General features: G+C 48.5%; 1 protein-coding gene across 6 annotated transcripts in view; it reads left to right on the top strand.

Moving 5' to 3' along the window:
• Positions 1 to 25,787, top strand: part of SPEG (striated muscle enriched protein kinase) — a 102,631-nt gene that overhangs the window by 48,830 nt on the left and 28,014 nt on the right. For all 6 annotated transcript variants that reach the window (XM_079947030.1, XM_079947031.1, XM_079947035.1 and 3 more), the window contains 13 exons: positions 749 to 957; positions 1,248 to 1,336; positions 1,989 to 2,164; positions 8,165 to 8,425; positions 13,875 to 14,033; positions 14,868 to 15,057; positions 17,182 to 17,411; positions 18,450 to 18,569; positions 19,593 to 19,697; positions 20,896 to 21,102; positions 22,074 to 22,197; positions 24,921 to 25,093; positions 25,499 to 25,611. In XM_079947030.1, coding sequence (XP_079803156.1) covers positions 749 to 957; positions 1,248 to 1,336; positions 1,989 to 2,164; positions 8,165 to 8,425; positions 13,875 to 14,033; positions 14,868 to 15,057; positions 17,182 to 17,411; positions 18,450 to 18,569; positions 19,593 to 19,697; positions 20,896 to 21,102; positions 22,074 to 22,197; positions 24,921 to 25,093; positions 25,499 to 25,611 — 2,156 coding nt within the window. The remainder of the gene's footprint in view (positions 1 to 748; positions 958 to 1,247; positions 1,337 to 1,988; positions 2,165 to 8,164; positions 8,426 to 13,874; positions 14,034 to 14,867; positions 15,058 to 17,181; positions 17,412 to 18,449; positions 18,570 to 19,592; positions 19,698 to 20,895; positions 21,103 to 22,073; positions 22,198 to 24,920; positions 25,094 to 25,498; positions 25,612 to 25,787) is intronic.

The raw sequence follows: 25,787 nt of genomic DNA, 5'->3' as shown, positions 1-25,787 counted from the left end.
AATAGGGCATAGTGGAACAGTCAAGAGGAAGGATGGAAAGAACTAATGGGGTGTTAGTTGGCTTAGGTAGGGGCAGGAAACTGGAAACTTGCATACATAAGAAGGAACAGGGGAAAGCAAAGAATGAAAACACTCTAACCATTGCACACCCTTAGGGCCAGTGTTTTTGTTTCAGGGCCAGGGCTACTGTTACATTATATGCCTGCCACTTCCCCAAGTTTCCATTTGGGGCTGCTCTAGTAACGTTTGAATGATGAAAATCAGGTAGGAAGAGTTGACAATGTGTTACATCCCACATCAGCAGAGTGGGATGGAGCCTGCTAGGAAGCTGGTAGCCATAATGCCCCAGTAAGAGTATCTAAAGATAGCATAAGCAACCAAACATTTCCTGCTGCTATGCATTTCTATTACTATTTTGAAGGAACCAATGTATTCCAATGGTCAATTTGTGTTATTACTTTTTGTATGTGCCCCCTCTTCATGTGCTATTTTTTTTAAAGCAAAAGCAAATGGAAACCTCATCCCTTAGAATACACTGTAGGTACAGTGGGCTATCATGCAGAAAGCTAGATTATTATCATTTACTCTGTGCTTGTGGCTAAACCATCAACTAAAATCCCTGTACATGAGCCCTGGCTGCTAGGTGGGCGGCTATGTCCTGGTGCTGCTTTCCCCCTTGAGCTGGAGAGCTTTGCTGCTTCAATGTGCTGTTCTCAAGCCATGCCCTAACCATCTTCTGCCTGTCTAGCTCCTGCAGATTCCCACAGCCGATTGGTACCCCATCACGAGCTCAGCAGCCCTGTCACATCAGATGAAGAATACCTGAGCCCCTTGGAAGAGTTCCCTGAGTCTGGCACCCCGCGGCACCACCCTGTCATGAAAGTGCAACCCCGATCTGAGATTGGCCCACCCCCGGTGCATGTGGGCATCAACTTCAAGGCTGCCCCATCCTTTGAGGTGAGCAGGTGGTGAGACTAGCGCAGGAGGGCATGACAGTGGAAAGTAACCTATGGCTTTTGCATTCAGGTTATAAGCCAGCACTCCCTTGGATTGGGGTTAGGGGCCCTGGGCTTTTGACATGCTCAGACATTTGAGGCAAAAAGTAAATTCCAGCTTTTACTCCACTGAAGGTATTGCACCTAGCAGAGCTTGCTCTGCACTCTGCTTATCCCTGCCCCCTGCCTTAAAGAGAACTTGCTTCCCATCTCCCTTTGCAGTTGGCATGATCCTGACACCCTCTCTTGCAGGTGACACTGAGTGACCAGGAAGTACTGGAGGGGCAGGATGTGGTCCTGCGCATTCGGGTACAGGGAGAGCCAAAGCCCATTGTGCACTGGTGAGTAGGTTTTTTGATACAGCATAACTTCACAAGTAGCCATGTTGTCCTGGGATGAGATGGGTGCTGAAGCTTTCCCAGTTTTGCAATATAAGAATCTCTCTCAGGCAACCAGTCAGGGAACTTGTGTACATCAAGAAGAGTGTTGGGTTTATTTTATTTTTCCTGTCTGGCCTTCAGTACTCCCCAACTGACTAACAACAGTGTGATATGTAGACTGGCAAAATATTAAACAGACAAGACTGGTCTTTGATTTCCAAAGGGCACAAGACCTATCCAACCTGAGAATGGTTTGTTTTGTATGTAAGCGGTGGGATGGCAAAAAGAAAGCAGGTCTTTGGCCTTCCAGAATGTGTCAAGAATCAGACCTGAGACTGATGGGCCTGGATGTAATGGCAAAAATAATGGGATCTCTGATCTTATGGCTTAAACTGCCTTGACTATATTGTACCAAAAGCTATGTTTGTAGTAGCAACAAGGTTGGGGGAAGGCCAATGCAGAATTGACCGTCCAGATGAAGTATGTAGCCTCTTCCTGAGGCATGCTCCTTTGGAGGAGGGATGGTGAGATGAGATGACAGAAGAAGCATTTTGTGAAGTTGGATGGAGTTGCAAGCACTGCAGGCTCTCAGACCCTCTCCTCTGTCCTCTAGGTTGAAGAACAGGCATCCAATAAAGTATGGGCGGCGCATTTCTGCTGTGGAGGAGGACGATGGATCTTTCTGCCTACGTATCCGCATGGTGGAGTGCACTGATGCTGGCTATTATGCCTGCAAGGCCATCAATGAGTATGGCACCAAGCAGTGTGAGGCCAAGCTTAATGTACAAGGTACCTTTGGAAGCCACAGAGCATGAAGATTAATGCTTGCCTGCCATGGGCTGTCCCCAGAATATCCTGCTTGCATGCCGATTTCCTTGGTTTACTCACTCATGTAAGCATGCTTCTGACTCCCCCCCACCCCCAACATCCTGTGACCTATATCAATCCTCTGCCCACGAGTAGCCTGTGGCTCCATGGCTGCTTGTTTCTGGTTGTATTATAATTCTGTCTCCTGCCCCTAGAATTCATGACAGACCTTGACTGAATTTTGCCCTTTTTTCATCATGAGTCTAAGAAATTTAGAGCTCCAGTTTAGAACTTCAGCCTAACACCAGATTATCGAGAGGCACAAGCAATCAGGTTTCTGTGGACTACTATGGTAAATGGGGCAAGGAGAGGAGAGAGGTTCAGCTGAAAGCAAGAAGGTATCATGAGTTCCTGAACATAAATACTACTTAGGATATCGTTAACACTTTTTGAATGTTGAAAGCATTTCCGAAATCCTTACAGCAGACTTGCATGGTAGTTATATTATACCCATGTTGCCAAAGTGGGCTTGAGGTTAAGAAGATAGTGGCTTGCTGAGGGCCTCCAGATTAGTGTAGCAAAAGGCAGATTGGAACTGGGGACTTGGCTACTTACTTACTTACTTATTTATTTATTTATTTATTTATTTAGCAAACCTTACATACAGCTTTATAGTAATAAAACCACAAAGCTGTTAGACAAAAAAAAACACATTAAAAGTATAAATAAAAGACAGTTAAACAGGTACTTAGAAAACATTCAGAACTAATTAAAATCAACAGTAAGCTAAACCATTATTCTATGCTACAAGCTTATATTGGTTTTTCTTTCATTTTAAGTGGCATGGACAAGGTGAGGTGTGCCACCTCTGGTAGCAGCTATTAAGTAATGTTAAAAAGCAACAAATTAATTAATCAATAGATTTGGATTTCCTGCCTCAGGCACCAAAATGCTTTGGACTGTCACTATTCATGACTTTCATTAGAGAATCCTGGGAATTTTACTTGCCTCCTTAGAACAGGGGACCCCTGGAAGGAGGGAATGGGGCCAAGCTAGATGAGATACTTCGTTTTGGGATAGTGGATGCTTATGATGCTGGGATTGAGATCAGCCTTTGATGCTGGGATTAGGAGTGCTCCCAGTCTATTTTTGGGTGGGATTCAGTCACATACTGGGAAATTCAGGTTGCACAATTATAGCTGGTTGGGAGATCTCTACACCCCCCCCCCAAGACAGGATTCTTTCCAATAAGGAAAGTGATGGGGAAACACACTGGATAGTATAGGGTAACACTTGCTTAAACGATGCAACGTCATTTAACCTCCCACAAACAAATCAGGATGATTGTTCATTAAATAGCCAACATCCTCTAATCTTCCTGTAAACAAATGAGGGTGAATGCTAATTAGCACCAGTTATCTGACAGCACCCTAGTAAGAGCAGCAATGGGAAGGGGATGCTTCTTCATTCGTCTCCATTCCATTTATTTGTACACTCAAAATTTAACCCACCCATTGGTGGGAAAGCTGTGGGTGGGGACAGTGTCTGTGAATAAACAAAGAAGAAAGGACTAAGTGGGCCACCCACTTCACTACTCTTCAGCTCTCAAATGCAACCATTAGAAAGTTCAAGTTCACGGCTGTAGCGTGGGCATGCTCTGAGCCACTAGCCACTAGGGCAGTCCAACACAAGGCCATTTTTTGGCAATCCTCAGCAACATTTGACACCCTCTCACCCTTCCAGCCCTTGCACTGCCTTCCCAAAGGCTCTGGGCTTTGGGAAGGAGGTGTGAGGGCTCTGACAGGGTCAGAAAGTTAGCTCTTTCTCAGCTCTGAGAAGAAGCTGGAAGGGCCTTAGGAGACTGCCCAAATCATTGCACCTCCTTCCCAAAGCCCAGGCATGAGGTTGTCAAATTTTCTTCTCTCGCTCCCCCCCACCCTGGCGCAACAAGGCAGCGTGTGGCCCACGGGTTCCGTATTGAAGTAGGTAGGGAAAGTTGGACCGTCCCTGCACTAGGCTAGGCTCATTCTCCTCAGGAGCCCTCCATAGGTAGCTGCCTTCTCCTGAGCATGGCAAGCGCAACTGCCTTGAGACCCTATGGAGGCCTGTTCCAGATGGGAAGAAGAGCATTCAGCTGTTGCTTAGCAACCAAGCACCAACTGCCTGTGTTCTCCCAATCCTCCCCCATCCCACTTTGAGCTGAAACAGTGGCAGCTGCTGTGGAATTTTGGAGAAAGGAACCGTGAGCCTCAGAAAGGAAAGAGATGAGAGAGAGAGCCCACTGAGGGGGCCTGATGGCTGTGTATACCAATGTACTGCTCCCACATTTCCATAAAGACAGCCTCTGTCTCTGCCAGTGGCTTCCACACTAACCATTGGGGCAATGAGCAGCAGCAAGTTTTACCGCCAGCTCTCAGTACACTCCTCCCTGATCCCTCAATCCTCCTATGCCTTTTTCTTCTTGGCTTGGTTCTGCCTTTCCCCCCACCCTGTGGTACCCAGAACTGGGTCCCAGCAGTGGTCTGCCACCTTCTTTCCAGTTCATTTCCAGCAGAAACTAGGGCCCATCTGCATTATACATTCAAAACACTTTAAACAGCCATGGCTTCCCTCAGAGTTTCCTGGGAACTGTAGTTTGTCAAGGTTGCTATGAGGTATTTGGAAACTCTTAACTCTCCTCAAGAGAGATATGATTCCCAGACTTGGCCGGGAAGAGGCTCAATCGTTAAGCCACTCTGGGAACTGTTGCTTTGTGAGGGGAATAGAGGTAACAACTCTTAGCACCCTTAATAAATGACACTTCCTGGGATTTTGTTTAGGGAAGCTAAGGCTTAAGTGTTATGATACTGCTTTAAATGTATAGTGCAGATGGGGCATGCGCCAGGCATCGTCACTACCACCAGGTGAAGGAGCAACCCCAGGCATTTTGCTGCCTGAGACAAAAGGCAGGATGTGCCTCCCCATTCCATGTACAGAATTTGACCACTTACAGTAAAATTACTTCTTCAGTACTGATGCTGGGGCATTATCCTCCACTGTACCTGAGGGCTGCAGGTTGCTTTACAGGGCGCAGAGCAGGCTAGTTGATAGGACTCGGGCAGAATGGTTGTAGTGGGGCTCTTGCCACCCCAGCATTTCCTGCCTGATGTAGCTGCCTCGCTTTGCTTAATGGTAGGACTGGCACTGGAGCAACCAGCTCCTGTCCACACGGGCATCTCTTTACAGTGCCTGTGAGCCTAAATGGGAGGCTATCCCCATGCTGGTTACATCTAGTAAAAGGAGAGGCTCACTTCTCAGCCTCTGTTACCTGACCCCATAATGCCTAATATGGGCCTGAGTGGGATTTGTGTAGGGAGGAACTGGAGCAGGCTGGAAGGAACCAGCACTGTATTTTTCCCTGTCATTGATAGCTGAGGGTATATCCAATATTGGCTCACCTCAGTCTGGTGGGACTTTTGGTTCTTTCCCCTACACCCATTTAAAAGGCGCCCTTTCCACTTTGATCAGCCTCTCTTGCTGCCTCCTTGTGCTGAATGCAAATCCCTCTGATTGGCCCATTGCATCACCTTTTAGGGAAATAGAGGCAGGGCTGTTTTCAGGTCCTGAGTGAACAGGGCTTGCAGGGTCTGTTCCTAGGATCACTGGACCTGCAGAATGTTCCCAGGTGGCATGTTTTACCTAGATAGGAAGAAGAGTCTGACACTTCCTATAATGGGTTCTGCCTGGCTTCAGTGTTGGACTTGGTTGGCTTGGGAAGAAGGGGACACTGTCAGGCAAATGGGAGTGTGTGTGTGTCTGTGTGTAAGTGCACTGTGCTTGCTCTTTTGCTTTGCCAGACAGTGTCTACATCTGTGTATCTGCCAGGCAAACCCTTTGCTTTGACCAGGCATGTGTGAATTTGTCTGTGCTTTGCCTCTGTGTCCACCATGCTACACTAACCCTTTGCTTGCTGACTGTGTTTTTGTCTGTACAGGGGGAGTGAGCTAAGGTACTGCTTGGCCCCTGGGCCGCTCTAGCCAGACAACTTGGGCAGTTGCCTCTGCTCCCAGCGTTGACTGAACAAACCAGACTGGCAAGGCTTGGCTCCTGCCCCCACCCACTGGATGGCCAGCGCCGAGACTCACCTGGACCCACAGGGCCTGGCTGCAGCTGGAGGAGTGAGCCACTGTGGGTGGGAGAGTAGTTCTGGGCTGCCCTTAGCTGCGTGAGCTGAACCAATCTGTGGCATCTCCTTAGTGCGTGGGCAGGAAGCCTCTCTGTACAATCGAGTCTCCATGTGATCCACTCTAGGGCATATAATCTCAGTGGTGGGCACTGTGCCTGTACCCAGGCGTTACACCTCTAGGTGCTGATGGTGTTTAATCCCCGTGCCAGCATCCATTTCTGTCTGGCCTGAACTGTGGCCAATGTGTGGTGCTCTCTGTTTCTTCCATGTGTCCATGTCTTCTTGCCCCTGTTTGCACACTCCTGTTTCCAGGGGCCTGGGGCAGAGCACTAACTTGTCTGCTCCCTGGCCAGCTTCTCTAGAGGCTTGTGCTGCTCACCTACGGACCACACACACTAAAATGAGGCAGCTTTGGAAGGAGGAGGCCCAATCTAGGCCTTGCTTTCCCTCAAATCCAAGAAGGTGTCTTTGGCAGAAGACTACATGCTCAGCTTTACGCAAGGCAGCATCCTTATCTGCACGAAGTCTGGACAGCACAAGCTCACTGGGAAGGGACCTTTGCCCCTGAGTTGTGTGGGATGGAGGAGGGCTCAGGGAAATAATGGCACCCCACTAGACTTGAGCCTGCTGGGCTATGGAGCATCTTTAATGAAGGAGGCCAGGGATGCAGTCTCTTACTACCATTGTGCCCACCCCGCTCTGGGAAGGTCTCACAGGGGCTGGGCTACAGTGAACCCCTTTTTTGTAGAAGAAATAAAGTCTGTTTCGTTTGGTAAAAGTGCTGTGTGGTTTGTTCCTAGCGCAGACCCCTGTCTCCCTCTTCCCCACGTCCCCTTCTTACCCCAATATCCTGCTCTTGTGTTCTCCACACCCCATCATTCTTTCATTCACATTTAATTTGCTTCTGAATATGGCTGCCTTCCTCTCTCCTGCTACTCATTCCTGGTTGCAGTGGTTAACGGGTTGCCAGCCTCAAGTAGTATTTTGTTGAAGTATTAAACACAGAACACACAGAAGTATTTGCTCGGATTTGTCTTAACTTGGTAGTTTGAAGTGTGCAAAATTTACAGGCCATTGGTTCCCTGATGTGTGGAGGAAAGATGACCCTGGGCCATGGGGGAAGCAACTTATTCCTTCCCCTTAGTTCTTAGTCTTGCATCCTGGTTTAGCACTAGAACTAGAGTTACTGCATCAGGTTTTTCCATTCAGCATTTATCGTGGCTTTGGGTGTTTGAGATGTAGGGGAGGAACAGGCAGTGCAAGATACATATGCTTCCTCCTCCTTTGCGTCTTGAGCAGCCTAAAGTTATTTGTCAAGGTGATGGTATTAGTTACCCCCAGTGAGTTGTGCAGCTCTTGTAGAAAGTTAGCCATGCCTCAGAGCTACTCTGGGAGAGTGCAGAAGCCCTAGGGTTTTTTTGTTCATTATACTTATACAATTGAAGAAACTAATAGGCATTGAACATAGCCAGAAATGGAATGAGTGAAGTTTCAGCATACTGAAGTCAGTCATTGCTAGTTTAATCTAGTTTAGCATTATTATCCTTATGAGAATATTGAACCAAAGGAATTGGAGTACTGCATGACACTTAACAGTAGGGATGGGGAAGGGATCGCACCCTTTACTCTTGCTGGCAATCAACAAGATGTTGGCCAGCTTGGCAATCTCACTTAGCCATGAATACTCACTACATGCTTCCCCCACCTTGTGCCCTGCATCTTTTCCTGTTTTTGTTCCATTGCTCAGAGACGCATCTTTCTTTCTCTCTCTTTTTTTCCGTTTCCTCCTCCCTTCCCCCTCCCCTCCTTTTCCCCAGTGCACCCTGAGACCCAGTCCTTGGCAGTGCTGGCCCCCCTGCAGGACGTGGTGGTGGGGGCTGGGGATGCAGCTCTCTTCGAGTGCCTGGTGTCTGGCCCACCTGATGTGGATGTGGACTGGCTATGGCGGGGGCGCCTGCTCCAGCCTGCTCTGCTCCAGTGCAAGATGCATTTCGATGGGCGCAAGTGCAAGCTACTGCTTACCTCTGTGCATGAGGATGATAGTGGTATCTACACGTGCAAGCTTAGCACAGCTAAAGGTAAGGAAGGAGGAAATGCTGCACTGGGAGAAGTCAAGGTGGTCCAGGAGCAAGAAGGGAATGCTTGTAACTGGCTGCTCACCTTCAACAAACCATTGTAACAGTGCCTTTAATAGCAGTGTGATGAACATATATAAATAGGTGATGTTTATCTCCATCCCTTGAAACCCTTAACCTGTTTGTTCCTCCATATTCAGGTGCTCTTACAGGCACGAGAGCAGGTTGGGCTCAGTTTTTTTCTGGTCAGCTGGCAACCCTATTTGCAACAGGGTCATCACTGCACTGATATAATTGGGTGGGGGGATGGTGTCTCTGTGATGCTGAAGTTTTAAGATTCCATTTTTATTTGACCATTCAAAATAGGCACACATGTTGAAAGTGTTACAATTCATTCCTTATACTAAAGCAGGAAGCATGAATAGCCTGCTGCCATAGGCCCTGGGGGCTGGCATGCCTCATTAAACCAATGTAAGAACCGTCACTTCACCCTATCTGCTTCCCTGCCACCTAGAAAACACATTGAGACTACAATCCTAGGTGCACATTACTTGGGAGCACTTTCTATTGAACTTGATGGACTTTCTTCTGAGTAGATTTGTTCAGCTGGATAGCTCAGTTGGTTAGAGTGTGGTGCTGATAATACCAAGGTTGTAGTTTTGATTCCTGTAAGAGACAACTGCATATTCATGCATTGCAGGGGGTTGGACTAAATGACCCTCTGGATCCCTTCCAACTCTATGAGTCTATGTACCCATTTGAGAGAAGGTCCTACATATTAAACTCAGTAGGACTTGTTTCTGAATAGATGTGTATAGTGTTGTATCCATCACAGATTTAGTAAACCAAATATATATATCAAGGCTGGGGAAGGGCAACTGGATTGGATAGGGGAAACTGCAGAACAAATTTAGTTTAGTTTACTTATGGACATCCTGAAGTGACTTAAAATACAATAACAAATTCAATAAAAAGAGTACAAATATAAGAATACGAAAAGTGTTCATGCAAAGTGGGTGGTGGGAGTGGAGAAATCGCCTAACAACATGAAATATGTCCCCACTGCCATACGGGGTGAACAACAGCAGCTACCAGAGCCCAGCCTGCTGTCCAAATGGCCAAGGGTTATACAGCACAAGTTAGAGCCAATCCTCACTTTTCTTTGTCACATGATTTCTAGTCACAGGTCTGAGAGGTTTCTTTTTTGTCTTGCTACTTTCCCTGGGAAAACCCGCTGTTTCCTGCTGAATCAGAACAAACGGCAATCGACAGAAAACCAAATAAACGGCACAAAAAATATAATGGCATGTTTTGGGAATTCCCTTGCCAGTTATTTCTATGCTACTAGTTCATTACAATTCTCCTGCAAGGACCAAAGAGACACCTGGTTGTTTTTAGGGTGTGGGGTAGAGAAGAGCTTCCCCATTTCCTTTCGTATGCAGAGCTATCTAGGGTTGAGTAGCTACCATACATTTAAAACACATGTATTTCCCCCATATAATTCTAGGAACTGTAGGTTACCCCCAGAGAACTATAACTCCCAGCACCTTTAACAAACTACAGTTCCCTGGATTCTTGGTGGGAGAGTGAAGTCATTTGCTTTAAATGTGCTTTCACTGTAGAGTGTGTGCTCAAACACAGTGCACTTGAGTTGGCGTTAGATAAAAAGACATTCCAGACTGGTGAGCTGAGATAAATTCCTGGGCAATTTATGGGTTGAGGGGCAGGGAGTCAAAGGGGCAAGAAGTATAGTAAAGGATGCAACTGTGTGGCCGTGCCAGTCCTCTCTGGGTTACAATCCTGGATTTGAGTCCCTAGCTGAGAGTTGCTTTCTGGACCTGTATTAAGGGACAAGAAGCTTCAGCAGAGAAGGAAAGAAATATATTAATATAGTAGGCCTTATACCTTAGGTATGTACCGAGCTTCTGAACTGGCAGGACAAATAATACAGCCAAGAATAACCTCCACAGACCTGCTTGCTTGCTTTTATGTGGCCAGGCTGAAAAGGTCATTTCGTGCGTGGAGAGGTTACATGCGGAGCGGCTAGCTTGCAAAAGTGGGCAAAGGGAAAGCCCCCACCCTAAGCTCATATGAGCACACAGTTCACATTCAGAAAAGAAGGCTGTGTACAAACTATACTTAAAGCACATTTCCTTCACCCAAAGAACCCTGAGAACTGTAGTTTGCTAAGGGTGCTGGGAATGGTAGCTCTGTGAGGGTTCCCTGAATCCTTGGGATGTGCTATGAATATGCTTTAAAGACACAGTGTGTATGTAGCAGAAGACATCCAAGCACCACTTTTTTTCCCAGGGAAGGGGATAGCCATACCTCTTAAGAGTTTGTAGCACCCTGCTTGTGGTTAACACTTAGCTGGAATGAAACATTCAACGCAGCAATAGAGAAATTAAAATAATAATTTATTTGTCAGACAAATAAATATGAGGCACAGTGGTATATGGTTACCAAGCTCTGGCCTGGCCTCTTGCCATTCTGGCCAGCACTTATATTTCCTTAATCCAGCCCCCTTGCTCCTCCTGTGGCTGCCTCTGTCCAATCAGCCTGGTTGAAATTCCTATTGGCTATTTGCTAGAACCAATCACAAAAGATACACCCATTTCCTCTCGCCCTTTTATGGGAATCAAAAAGCTATATATTCTTCTATCTATAAATGACAAATAAGTAGTAATATATCTTACATGTGTCTCAACAAGGAATCTTAATTACCAGCTCACCTCTTGCCCTCCTTGCCCTATTGCCTTCCAAAACAGATGATTAATCTTGAATTTTTATCTTAAACATATGTCAAGGATTTTGAGTTCACATCAACATTGAGAGTTCTCCTTCATTTGAAGGTTTCTAAACAAAAGGCCTGACAACCATATATCAGGAGTGCTCGATGGCGTCTCCTGTCTGGCAAGGGGGGGGGGCTGGTGGCTGACTTAATTTCAGGATAGTTACAACTCTTACAACTATATGAAATAAGAATCTAGCATTTCTTAAATCCTTTGCATAATTATATTTAAGCTAATATATTCAATACATAAATAACATTTTAAAAGGAAAAGAAATCTTAAAAGGATCTTAGTTTAAGAAAGAAACAGCTTTAGAAAGACTTCCCAAAAATGCTCTCTTTCTTTCTGCCAGCTCTTCTTCTCTTGTTTCTCAGCCTCAAAAATAGAAAGAAAGAAAACCTATTTTCTCCAGCCAAGCCAGTTGTCTTTTTCACTGCTCTTGACCTTCTTAACCTTAGGAAGAAGATATGGCTCATTTTACTATTTATCCACCCTTAATTTGTAGGGTCAGTGTAACCTTGGCTGTCAGCCTGTAATTCCCTTTTTACGACTTTGAGAATTGTTTTCTGCTATAAATCAGGGGGGCCCCTTGTCTAGGAGAAAAACATTTTGCCAAGGTTCTTAGGCAGCTGGTCTTCTAAGACTGGTCTTTTAAGATACAGGCCCTGATTAAACATATAAGCTTTAATAAAAATGCAAGCTTATGATTAGATGGCTCAAGTTTGCACCAAGCCTTGAACCTGTTTGTTGCTCAGATGCTATGTCATTGTGCCCTCTAGCACCCAAGGCCATGCACAGCTACTCCGCTATCAAACAGTTGCAGTAAGGAACTCCACTGGTGCTTTTAGCTAGGCACCAGAGTTCTAGCCCCAGACCGGGAGTTCCATGAGAGAAAGGAGCTGAGCAGTCCTATTTCACTTGCCTCAGACACACCCCAGACCTCTTTGGAATCTGTTCACTGGCTTGGAAGAATTACCCAAGTGGTGTGGGATTAGTTAGGGCCTGCAATGGCATTGCTTGTTACCCATTTCTTGCCACAATCACCTCTCTGTCTTGCTTTGTGGCAGAAGCGGTGGGGCTGAGATAAATTTAAAAACGGCACCTTGTTTGAGTGTAAGCAGCTTAGCAAGGCGAGACAAGTTATATTGGCACCTGAGGGAGAAAATTCCCATAAGCACTGGAGGCTAGTCCAATAGGGTGAATGGAGCACTGGGCTGCCAGCCTCAGTCTGTTCTCAGCCAATCCCCACTGCTCACTGTCTTGCTTGTCCAGGGGGCAAAATGGTCTGTCGGCTTCCTCCTCCTTAGTCTCCTCCTCCTTAGTCTTAACAGGGTTTCCGTTGCAGAATGAAGCAGGGAGGATGATGGGGGATTTGCTGACTCTGCCTGTTATTGGCTCTGGCTCCACTGATTGCTGGGCCTCCTTCCCATATGCCCCACCAATTCCAATGGGAACCAGCCAACACTGCCCAGAAGTGCTTATCACTGGCAACAAAAAATACAATTTTACCTTTCTGGGTTGTACTTATCGCCAACAACCTGTTTGCAAATTAAACCCACTGGTAGTGCCCAGTGTCTTAGTAATGATGACACTACAGTGGCTGTCACTATTAGAAAGGCCTGCACAGTAGTAGTGGCAACCTGATTAGGGAGGCAAATGACTTTTATTTACATTCTCCTTCTCTCTCCTAGTCTCAGACATGCTCAAGTACATCCTCTGACAGCCCTGTCAGATGACAGATTCAAAGCCAATGAACAGATGTTGGAGGGAGTTGCAGAGGAGGGGAGGGAAACTGGCAAACCTGACGCCTACCCATACAAAGGGGCTTAGATTCTGTTACCTTAGTGATTTGAACAGAGGCTGGCAGCTTTGGCAGGAATGTTCTAAGGAGGGTTGTTGCCACTTTCTCCTTTTGCCCACACCCTGGCCTGGATCCTGTGCCTATAACAGCAACCTGACATACAGAAATTTAGCAGCTGAGGATTTTTGTGGTTTGGAGATAAAGCAGTGTGTGTGTGTGTGTGTGTGTGTGAGAGAGAGAGAGAGAGAGAGAGAGAGAGAGCATGCACCTTTCCCTGTTTCATTTCTGTGCAGCAGAAAGAGTAGCATTCAGTGCAGAAGAGCAGAACCATTTAAAAAGTTGGATAATTCATTCATTCGCCTGCTTATTTGTATGCTGCTTTCCCACAAGAAATTAGCCAAACTGGCTCAAGGTGTTATCCAAAGATTAGCAAGAATTTTCACAAGGAAGAATAGCAAATAATTATATTGCATTAATAAGTAAATGAATCATAAAAATAACCTACCTCCAAGCATTAGGATCTAATGGTCACAAGGAGAATTGGAAGCCAGGGTCAGCTTTAAGACAGTGCCCAGAAAGAAGCAGGAGCAATTAGCTTATGAACTCTCCTCTTCCTTAATAACTCCAACCCTATGCCCAAAGAACTTCCTTCCTGCTCTTTTGCCCCCAACGTTTCCCTTGCTCACAACTTCTCACAAGCGCCCCATGCCCAAGGGTATAGCAGTCCAGTCACACAATCTGCTGCCAGCTGCTTCCCCTACTGTGCCTTCCATCCATGACACTGAGGCTGCTTTCAGAAGGGAAGGGAAGATTTATCCAGGGCCCTCCACTGTAGCTGACCCTTCGCTGTGCCTTGCAGATGAGCTGACATGCAGCGCCAAGCTGACGGTCTTGCCCTCGCAGCAGCCACTCTTCACCCGCAAGCTGGAGGCCGTGGCTGTGGTGGAGGGGCGGATGGCACGGTTCGACTGCAAGATCAGCGGCAAACCCACACCAGTTGTCACCTGGACACGCTTCGGTAATAGCCTCCATCTCCCAGTACAGGAGGCTCTGGGTAACAGGGAATTCAAAAATCAGCTTTTGGGGGGTTGGGAGGAGAATAGAGCGTGGGACTGGTGCCCATCTATTCATGGTGGCCTTGATGTTGCAGAGAGATCAGGCCGCAGGGTCAAGCTGCTCCCCACTCCACGTTCCTTTTTGGAAACCATGACAACTGGGAGGAGGGGGCAGGGGCAGACCATCAATCAGCTTCTTGAATTGAAACCAGCACATCTGATTACGGTCAAATGTGTCCACCTAAGGACTGGGCACAGAGTCCCTACCTCTCAGTATCTATGGAGTTTGGCTGGGGTTGCACCCATGTACATGCCTCTGTAGTGTTCTCTTCACTGTCTTGTTGGAGTGTCCACAGTTCTCAAGTGCACAGCAGGCCTTTCTGCATACTCTGTTTCCAGCTACGAACTCACCCGCTGCTCTGGATGACAAAGTTGATCTACAAGTTTTTATTCAGGATCCTGAGCTGTGCTGGATGCCGCCCTCTTCTTCAGACTGGGGGCCGGTTGCTGGCAAAAGAGCTCTCCCACATTTGTAGCAAGACTAGCATGTGTAGGGCAGTGTGCCCTACCTACCCCATGTCATAAATTTCAGTATAGCTACTCTTCTGGGGTGGGGGTGGGCAAGGCCTCTCCCTCTTTATTTCCGTTCCCTATCGTGGCCCAAGGGATAGAGGGATGCCACCTCCCCGTTCCAGGCCCTAAACCAGTGGAAGGCTTGGTTTCGTTAAGGATAAAGCCTGCCTTGGTTCCTCCTGCTTTCGGACCAGGGCTCTCTGACTGAGATGTGTCTGATGCAGGCCAGCCTGTGCAAGAGGGGGAAACCATGCGCCTGCAGCGGGACGGCGGGCTGTACTCACTGCTGCTCCTGCACGTGAGCTCCGAGGACGAGGGCCAGTATGGAGTGAGCGCCAGCAACAAACATGGCCGAGCCGAGTGCACCGCTGAGCTGTATGTGGAGGAGCCGAGACCAGCAACCAGCTCTCAGATGTGAGTATGAGGAGAAAGGAAGGGCTGAGGATGGGGCCTAGGATATCCCATTAAATCAGGGGCAGGGAACTGTTTTTCCAGCTCAAGGACCACATTAGCACATGGATAACCTTTCAAGGGGTGAAAGATTCTGTGGATGGTAGGTAACCTTTCTACAGTAGGCTTTGTTTCAGCCACAGAAAAGTCAGAGAGTGTTCTCTCTCTTTCTCTCTGCATCCCCAAACACACACCTTTCTCCATCCTCTCTCCAGGCAAGCAAGGGACATTTCTACAGTTCAGGAACATATTCCAGTCAGAGGGGAAAAGCACTTGGGGCCTGAGGAGTGGGGTGGTAGTAGTCTGGGGAGAGACCCAAGGGCCAGGTAGAGAACCTGGAGGGCCACATTTGGACCCTGGGCCTGAAGTTCCCTACCACTTGCCTTAGTTGTTGGGTCAGTTGTGGGCATTTTAATATTTCTTACAGCCAATGTTCTGACACCAGCTATCTTCCTGTGCTAATTTGCTTATGCGAATGTACCCATGGCCTCCTAATTCGGCTTGCACTGTACCCTGGCACTGCATCTTTTTTGTGGAGAGGACACATTTAAGGCCTGGGCCATTTTTAAACAGTCCTGACCAATGGAATAAATGCTGTTTGTTTTGTTTGGCTTTTGACTACACAGTGTGGCTTCTCCCCACCCCCAAGTTCCATATTAATGTCAGGCAATAAACAGCTAGAAGTTGTTTGTCTGTGATATTAACTTCTGTGTTTCAAATGCATTGCCTTACTGACATTTGTATATGAGTGGTGATAGCTGCTCCCCACCCCGGCCCGGCAATCCTAATATGAGGGGGAAACTCCTCAACCTGGGAGTAATTCTGTATTCATGAGAACCAGACCCGGCCTCTGTTCTCACTGACCCAAGCTCACAGGAAGCTCCCTGGAATGCAGGCCCCGTCACAGCCTGGCTCGTTGCCCAAACCAGAGTGGCCCTCAAACACAGTCGCTCTCAGAAGGCTCTTGCCGACTTCTTGTGAGAATCAGCTTTGCCTGTGGCCTTACCAGTCTTTCCCAACATACTCCGCTCTTGTATTCCTGTTCCAGGTCTTATAAGTGCACATGCTCTTTCAGAGCACAAATCCTTCAATGCATCAGCAACTATAATTAGCATGCTTAAAACGATGGACATTAGCCAGACAAAATAGAGGCATTTTATATTAAGGCCAATTGAACCGATTACATGTAATATAAAAAAGGACTGGGAGAGTCAATCTGTTGTAGCAGAATAGCAGATATCCCTGGCACTTCATGCAAACAGGCAGTTATCTAGTTATTCCAGGGCAATGAAAAGCATTATCCCTCCCCAGAGCCAAGCTGTTGGGTTGATTGCAAAGACATCTCAACTTTAGTTAAAGGCAAATGTTTTTCCATTCCTCTTTAAGCGTGGACAAAACCCTGAAGCGATTGAACTGGGTTGGGTTCGGTACTGTATATTATTACCCAGTTTATTACCCAATATATTACCTATTTCATACAACCAGCAGATTTTCTTATGGCTATCAAAAACTGCTCCAAGAAAGTATGGCGTTTCCTGCCTTATACACCTACAGTTTTTTGTTTGTGAAGCAGGAGGAAATATATTCGCCAGCTGCTTTTGCCTGGTTGATTTCTCTTGGCATGGTTCCTTATCTCTGTATAGTCACTATCAAACTCAAGTAGTTAGGGATCCTCATTTCCCAGCCACACACTGGATGATATTGATCTGTTATTTCCCCCTGCAATCACTCCATAATCCACATTTGTTTCATACTTCCGCAGCTCCTTTTGGATCACTTGATCTCCCTTCTGTAACAATGGAAGCACTTCCCAACCCTCATTTGTCTGCTGCTTGTTTTCCCTGGGGAATGTTTGCAAGAAAATCCCCTATGGCTTTTCTCCACCATGTCTGCATCTGTGAAACCTGATCATGGCTTGCCTGCAGAGATGGCTTTTCCTGTTCCAATAGGATACCTCCAACTTATCATATCTGTGGCTGTGATCCTTTGTGAGATGTGGCTGTGGAGTCCCATGAGCAGGGCAGCCCTGTGGCTGGGCTGGCTGCTTTGATTGAGACCTCTCTTTCCTCTCCCTTTTTGGCCTTGCAGCTCCAAGCTGGAGAAGATGCCCTCTATCCCCGAGGAGCCAGAACAAGGGGAGAGCGAAGTGGAGCGCTTCACCATGCCTGACTTTCTGCGGCCGCTGCATGACCTGGACGTGGTGGAATCCAAGGAGGCTGTGCTTGAGTGCCAAGTGGCTGGGCTGCCCTACCCAGCCATCACCTGGTTCCACAAGGGCCGGCGCATTGAGAGCACTGATGATCGCAGGATGATGCAGTGTAGGCTTCTCCCCTTGCATTTCACCCATGTGCATAAGGGAGCTGCCTCATGAAACAGGGCCAGATCCAGAGCAGGGAGGCCTTGGACCAGGCAGCCTCTGTGCACTGCCATCACTTGTTTATTCCTCCTCCTCGTTGTTATGGTGATTGTAATTTATCTCATCTGTGAGCTGCTTTGCACAAGAAACAGGGTCCCTCCAGACTTTTTTTTGGGAGGGGGGGGATGTACTTCCCCAGTAAAGAGCTGGAGGATAGGTGGCTATGTGAGCAGCTTCTTTTTTTCTTTCTTGCCACCATTGTCCCCTTGCTCAGCTTACCCCCCTCTGGGCCAGAGGAAGGTGGCTGTGGCAAGGAGGCAAAGGGGAAGGGGCCTGAGTCTCTTGGCAGTGGGACCTCTGCAGAGCCATAGGTCGCAGCGGATGCCCGACTGTGCCAACCTCTGACACTGGCCTTGATAAAGAAGCACCAGCTGGAGCTGGGGGGCAATTTGCTGAGCCCTTCCCAGTGAAAATAAGGCAGGGTTGAGCCAAAACATATTGGTGCTTGAGGTGGAAAATTGGATGATCCCCCCTCTCTTAACAAATTAACATGAGGACCATCTGCCGGGAAGTTCCCCATCTCAGACCTCACAGGAGCTGTGCTGTGACTTGCACAGTTTCCTGTGATTTCCAAAGGAGCATATGCAGAACTGTGTCCAGGTTAACTCAGATCTCTTTGTCTCCCATTCTCCTCCTCTTAATGGCGAAAGGTGGCTGGGATGACAGTAGGTGGGTGTCATTGCCCCTGCGTCACACTGGCTCTGGCGCATCCTGCCTGTGCCCATCACACCTGTAAGGCAGCACGTCCTTACCCCAGCAGCACCTGCAGGATTCTATCCCTCCCCCCCACACACATTGCTACACCTTCCCTCCCCATGTCCCTAATATCATTTCCCTAGCAAACATGTCAGTACCTGTATGCTTTGGCTCTCACTGGTTGTTCCTTTGTACAAAGATTGTAACGTGTTCTCTGTTCCCTCCCTTCCACCATGCATTGCAGACAAGGATGTGCATCGCTTGGTCTTCATCTCTGTCAGTCACGCCCACGCCGGGGTTTATAAAAGTGTCATTGCCAACAAACTGGGCAAGGCCACCTGCTATGCTCACCTCTATGTCACAGGTAAGGATGGGGAAATGGTGGGAGGAGCTGCTGTTCAGCATCAGCACCCCATGAGGTGCTTTGCCTGGGCCCAGGGATGGCGAACCTTGGGCCTGAGGGCTGACTATGACCCTTTAGACCTCTCCGTCCAACCCTTGGTGCACTTCCCAGGCCACAACCCTCACTTGCCCTGCTCCACACCCTCAAGTGCCTTTGCATGGCTGGAATGTGTCTTTGAACTAGAATATAGTCCTTGAACTATAACAATGCCTGTCACTTGCCAGGAGTTGTGAGGGTGGGTTGGTGTAGAAAGTTCCGACTTTCGCATGGCTGGAACACAGCCTATTTGACAAAGGTAAGAGCCACATCTGTTGATCTGTCACTTTTGACTCTGGTCCTGTTCTCCTTCTGCCTCTCGTCATGCCCATTGCAGGCATGCAGCGCCACACATCTTCTCAGTGCTGGTGTTGAATGCCCCTCTGTAATATTTTGAATCATTCTCTCCCAGGATGGCAAATGTGAAGTCTAAGGGCCTGATTCCAGTCTTAATTGGTCATGGAGCTATCTTCTGGTGGAGCAAGCAAGTCATCTATATAGAGGGCTTCAGATGTCTTCCAGCTCTCTGCTGTTTGAACCTTTAACACATTGGAGACCACATAATATCACTGAGTCCTGGAACTCTAGAAAGAGTGACTTAAGCACCCACTAATTAAAAACATAGACTAGTACCCAAGCCTCAGAATCCCCTAGGGAGGGGGCAAAGGTGATCCTGATCAGAAAGCAGAATATGCTGTCTGTGCACATGCAATATATTTAAAGCACATTTGAAGGACATTTCCCTGCTCCTTGAAGAATTATGGGTATACAGTTTACCCCTCACTTTGTTACAATTCTCAGCAACCCTTCACAAACTACAGGGCTCAGAACTCTTGGAGGGAAATAACATGCTTCAAATGTGCTTTACAGGAATAATGTGTACATATACCCCTGTCTCCTCATCTTTCTTGATGGGTCCTCACCCACCTCCATGCTTGTCTTTTACAGATGTGGTGCCCACACCCCCTGATGGCCCGCCGGCCATAGCTGCTGTCACTGGCCGAGCAGTCACACTGAAATGGAACAAGCCCAAGTGGCTGGATTCAGCTATTGGTAAGCAGGGCCAGGAAGGCAAGTGGCAGTGTAGTGGCAGCCGGGTGGAGAAGGAGCTGGGCTGTGAAGAAATAGCTGCTGAAGGTGCCAATTGGGAGAATTTGGTGTCAGATGCAGGAGCTGGTGCCCCAGTCTCTCCTGCTGTAGGGCAAATGCATCTTAGAGGGCAGGCCATTCCACATAACTGGATTCCTCTGCTGGGCAGCCTGGCAGTTGTCACTGGGCAGGTGGGCGCACAATCTGGTGCTGCGATTGCAAGTGAGGCCCCCGCTCTCACTGACAGCTGCCATTGATGTGTTGTACAGCCCACTCTCTCTGCGTGCTACTGGCAGGCAAAGGGGGCATTACACATTTGCATACACTGACTGGAAAATGTGTTTGCATTAGCACTGGTGGGTTGTTGTTAGGGGTGTATCTGCTTCTCTCTCTCTCTCTCTCTCTCTCTCACACACACACACACACACACACACACACACATATCCCACACATACAAAGCTGCGCCTCAGAAAAGCTGCATTTTGCAAATTAAGCCAATTTGCACAATTGCTGTTATTTTGTATGCAGTGGTACCTCTGGTTACGTATTTAATTCGTTCCGGAGGTCCGTTCTTAACCTGAAGCACCACTTTAGCTAATGGGGCCTCCCGCTGCTGCCGCACGATTTCTGTTCTCATCCTGAAACAAAGTTCTTAACCCAAGGTACTGTTTCGGGGATAGCGGAGTCTGTAACCTGAAGCGTATGTAACCTGACGCGTATGTAGCCCGAGGTACCACTGTACTTTATGGTATACAAAATATGTGCAGGCCGGTAAAACAGTTTACCACAAATCTTATTCAGCTACCTGAAAATTTCAGATGGTGTTACTCACACACTTCCAAGTATATTCTTCTTAGCCCATAAGGACTAGAAACTTACTTTGTTGTTTTACTTCTGTTGTTGCTGACCAAAAGCTGTTTTTCATGCAAACCTAAAGGGCATCAATTAGCTTTAAGGGGGAGAAATCATCCAGAGGGTGAGTATTATCCAGTTTTCCCAACAGCCTGCCATATCCTTGTGACTCACAGACAGGTCCTTGCCTCCCCACTACTGTAGTATTGAGTGGGGGTGGCATACAAGCATAGCATAAAGTCCTAACTCTGGACAAATGATGCATAGCCTCACTAGCTCTCTGCTGGAAATTCTCTTCTTCTGTTCTCAGACCCTGCAGCTGTGACTTACACCATCCAGCAGCAGGTCCTGGGTAGCAGCCACTGGACTGTGATTGCCACAGGGGTACATGACACTAGCTACACTGTCCTGGCTCTGAAGAAAGGCATCCACTACATGTTCCGTGTACTCACAGCTACAGCCAAGGCTAATAGCAAGCCCTCTCCACCCACTGAGGCTGTGCAGCTCCTTGATCGTGGTAAGGCAGCGTCAAAGCAGTGAAAGGGGAAAAGGACAGGTGGTGGGGGGTGGGGAAGTAGGAGGAGGGAAATGGAAAAGAAGCTGACACTATGGTAGTCTCCTCACACACACATACCCCAAGCTGGAGTGATGATGCCTGAGGGCAAATGAGATTTTCCCAGTCTCAGTCTGATGCTCTGGTGGTTAAACAAGAAACATATTTAGATAGACTCAGACAGAAGCAAATAGCCAAAGGCCCATAACAAAACAGAAGGAAAGGTTGCATTTCTAGCTTTCTGCTCCTTTCTGGTCTCATAATTAGGCCGCAGGGTTTACTCAGGTTCTAATCCTAAATATAAAGATTCTGATATAATTAATGTCATGGTTTCTCCAGAGCCCATGGCAGAAAGCCATAAATGCTTTCTCCCTTGGCGGAACTGCTTGCCACCTCCAGCATCTTTGAAGTAGCTTCTCTGTTGAAGTAGAGTTGCTGAATCCTTTGCTTGGCATGTTCTCTATACACATTGAAAATCCCACGAAAGAACTGCTAGAAGTGGGTTTCCCCCTTGCGGCCAAGAGCCCATATTAGAGCACTTTTGGCATAATGCTTATTCTGGGGTAGTGGAGATTCGGCTCCGGGCTCAGTGTCTGGGTACAATAAATCAGGAATTATTCGGGAATGGCCTCTGGAATGTGAACCCCCAAAGTAAGGGTTCCTGTTTGATGTGTCAAAACAGGAATCTAATCTAGCTAGCTGAGAACTTGGATATCTGTCCACTCCCCTACATACTGATGGTCCAGGGTGGGGAACCTGTGTCCCCTCCAGAAGTTGACCTCCAAGTCCCAATAGTCCCAGCCAGCATTGCCAATGGTGAGGGATTATGGGAGTTGTGGTCTAGCAACCTCTGGAGGACCACAGGTTCCATATTCCCGATCTAGAACAGCAAACTGACCTCCTTGTGTTGCCTGCTATGGTGGCTGTGCTTGCAGGGCCTTACCTAGCGGAGGCCCCCATGATCCTGGACAAGCCGGATGTGGTGTATGCGGTGGAGGGGCAGCCGGCCAGCATCACCGTAAACCTCAACCACGTAGAGGTTGCTGTCACCTGGAGAAGGTAGGGAAGCTCCCAAGTCACACTTCTATAGAATCCAGCTCACAGACTTCTTGGTAGGCTGTTGAGTCAACTGCATGTGCCATGATGATGTTAAGATCTGGGATGAGAACAGCTGCCTTGTATCTTTGGGAAAGGGAGGAGGAGGGTCAAAGGGAAAGAAAAAATAAACGACGGAGGGACTTTTTCTAAGGGTGGCCTGCAAGGAAGGTACCGTATTTTTCGCCCTATAGGATGCACCGTCCCATAACGTGCACCTAGTTTTTTGGGGGGGGGGATAAAGGGGGGGAAATTATTTTTCCCCCAGGCGCGGGGCTGGGGCGGGGGAAGCCTGAGCTTCCCCTGACCCCAGCCCCCAGAACAGGCAACTCTCCGCAAGCAGCGGAGCCCAGCGCAGGGCTCCCGCGGCTTGCGGAGAGGTGCGCGAGGTCTGGGTGCACTGAGCTCAGCGCGCCAGGCCTTTGTCATGCAGGCAACTCTCCGCAAGCTGCGGGAGCCCAGCGCCGGGCTCCCGCGGCTTGCGGAGATCTGCGCAAAGTCTGGAGAGCGAGAGGGGTCAGTGCGCACCGATGCCTCTTGTTCTCCAGGCTTCAGCGAAAGCCTGCATTCGCCCCATAGGACGCACACACATTTCCCCTTCATTTTTGGAGGGGGAAAAGTGCGTCCTATGGGGCAAAAAATACGGTATTTGGCTTTTGCTGTGTTTTATTTCATTGCTTGTTTATAGCCTGCCCTAGTCTCCAGGCTCAAGGTGAGGTAGAATAATTTCACCAGAAAATCTGATGTCACTGAAGGACTCACAATTTAAAGGCCATTTTGTCCTTAGCTTGGAGCGCAAGCCTGGGTTTGCCATCAAATGTTGAACTCAGCAATGGCAAACCATGACCCCTTTGGTAAGTCCACCTGTCTGATACAGGTCTTTGCAGTGGAGGCTGGTCCATTAGGAGAATGGGATGCTGCCCCACAATCCCAGAGCGTCCTCAACCCCAGCCCCTACTTGCCTGCCTTTGTAGTTACAAACAGTCCAGGAGACGGTACTGGCTCTCAGCTTCTTCTTCCTTAGTCTTTTTAACAGGAAGGATGGGTACCAAACTGGGATTAGTTAGCGCTGTCTGTCATTGCCTCTGGCTCCACCCACAGTTTGGCTTCCCTGCTCTCTCCCGCAACAGTACCCTAATGGGTCTCTGCAAACACCTGTGCGTCTCATGTTCCCACTTTCAGATATACGGCTGAAATATCTTAGGTGGACGCCAAGGATGAAATTGTCACAATTTAAGGAACCTACGGCACTGAGTGGGTTATACAGTGTTTGGCTGAACATTCATTCTCACCATCTTTTAATTTATTGGAATATGCATGAAAATGAATTATAACACATTTTTTATATTGTATAACTTTAGTTTCAGGTGTGACTCGACAGCTCCTCATGCTGCTAATGTTTATGTTTCAAATTAATCAAAAGAGCTGTGTTATGAGTCACCCCATGAAATATGTCGTGCTTCTCATCAGGAGCTCAGTGTTAAGATTCTGAACAGAAGCAAGAGCTGTGCTCTTAATTGCTGAGGAACCTGGATTTGGTATGAGGCCACAGAGGCAGCTGGCGAGGCAAGGTGACAAGGAACTGCTAGTGGCAAAAGAGGTGCAACACAGGAGGCTCCCTTATGCTGAGTCAGACCGGCAATCCATCTGGTTCAGTGCCTGGTTGTGGATCTCTGATAGGGAACATTCCCAGCCCTACCTGGAGACACCAGGGAATGAACCTGGGACCTTCTGCATGCCAAGCAAATGCTCTACCACGGAACTACCGTATTTTTCGTCCTATAGGACGCACTTTTTCCCCTCCAAAAATGAAGGGGAAATGTGTGTGCGTCCTATGGGGCGAACGCAGAGCTGCCTGCAGTCCCGGGGCGAGCGCAGGTCTGCGCAGCCATCCGGAGCGGGGCGCAAAGTTGCACCCGCCTCCCGATGGCTGCACAGAGCTGCCTGCAGTCCCGGGGCGAGCGCAGGTCTGCGCAGCCATCCGGAGCGGGGTGCGAAGTCGCGCTCACCTCCCGATGGCTGCGCAGAGCTGCCTGCAGTCCCGGGGCGAGCGCAGCTCTGCGCAGCCATCCGGAGCGGGGCACGAAGTCGCGCCTGCCTCCCGATGGCTGCACAGAGCTGCCTGCTGTCCTGGGGTGAGCTGCCTGCATTCCGAAGCCTGGGGAGACTGGGGCGACTTACTGCTGGCCTCCCTAGGCTTGCGGATAGCAGGCTGTTCTCCGGGCTGGGATTGGGGGAAGCTCGGGCTTCCCCGCGCCTGGGGGGGAAATAATATTTTTTTCTTTATTTCCCCCCCCCAAAAAAAACTAGGTGCGTCCTATGGGGCGGTGCGCCCTATGGGGCGAAAAATACGGTATGTCTCTTCTCCAAAGTAGTGGGATTTATAAGGTGGTCTTCTACTAACTCCCATTGTGCAAGTGGAAATCCTTGAGCTCTTAGTAGAATACCACCCTATGGGTCCCACCACTTTGGGGAAGAGACATAGTTCAGTGGTAGAACACCTGCTTGGCATGCAGAAGGTGCCAGGCTGGGAGAACCCCTAGAACAGATAAAGGGTGAGTGTGCAGGGGAAAAGTCCTTTTGTACTAGCAGTAATCCTTGTGCTGCTGGCAGGTGCCTGACTTAGCGCTATGTTGAATACAACCCTGAGCCTCCCATCCCATGCTCTTCTGCCTTGTCCCTGCCAGGTCCGGTGTGGTGCTGAAGGACAGCGATGCCAGCTGGGAGATGAGCATGCCCGATGATGACCAGCACGCCTTGCGATTCTTCCGGGTGGGCAGGGGGGATGTGGGGGAAATGACCTGCGAGGTGAGCAACCAGCATGGATATGACCACTGCTTCATCAGCTTGGAGTTGGCAGGTATGGGATGCCCAGAACCCCTGACATGCTCCAACTTCATCCCCAGTTTTGACTCTCGGCCATGTCTCCGCTGACGACCATGCCCCACATCCTTATATATGGAGTCACAGCCTCGCCCATTGGGATAGAACTTGCATTTAAGCTCTTCCCAGAATCTGGAAGCAGACTTAGGGCCCACCCAAGCCACAGCCAGGTATCACAAGAGGCAGCAGTCTGCTCTCAGTCCTAGGCTTTCACATAAGCTGGATATCACAAGGCCAGAGGAGAAGGTCTTCCCCAGAGGGAGGGAGCAAGATAGGCAGCTTCTTTAGTGAACTAAGCTGGGAAATTTATTTATTTTGGGTTCACTCAGGGAGGGGAGGGGATCTTCCCTTGCTTCAACAGATTGTGTGTTTCTGTCCCCAGAGGCACCCCGCTTTGAATCGATCATGGAAGACATTGACATTGGGGTGGGCGAGACGCCACAGTTTTCTGTGGTGGTGGAGGGCAAACCCCTCCCGGACATCATGTGGTACAAGGTGAGTGTGGGTCTTGGTCTTGGAGAGGTTGCCTGTGACTGAAGGATGTTCCTAAGTTTCAGTCTATGCATCTACTGTGTCCACCCTGTCAGTGGCTCTCAGTTTGGACTCCTAGGGCCCATGATATCTCAGCCATGGCCTTCTCCTCAGCAGAGCAGATTCCCCTCAATCCTAAC

Source organism: Podarcis cretensis (genome assembly GCF_951804945.1).
Source record: "Podarcis cretensis genome assembly, chromosome: 1".
Classification (NCBI taxonomy): domain Eukaryota; kingdom Metazoa; phylum Chordata; class Lepidosauria; order Squamata; family Lacertidae; genus Podarcis; species Podarcis cretensis.
Note: the sequence above shows the minus strand (reverse complement) of the source record. Positions and strands in the feature narration are given on the sequence as shown.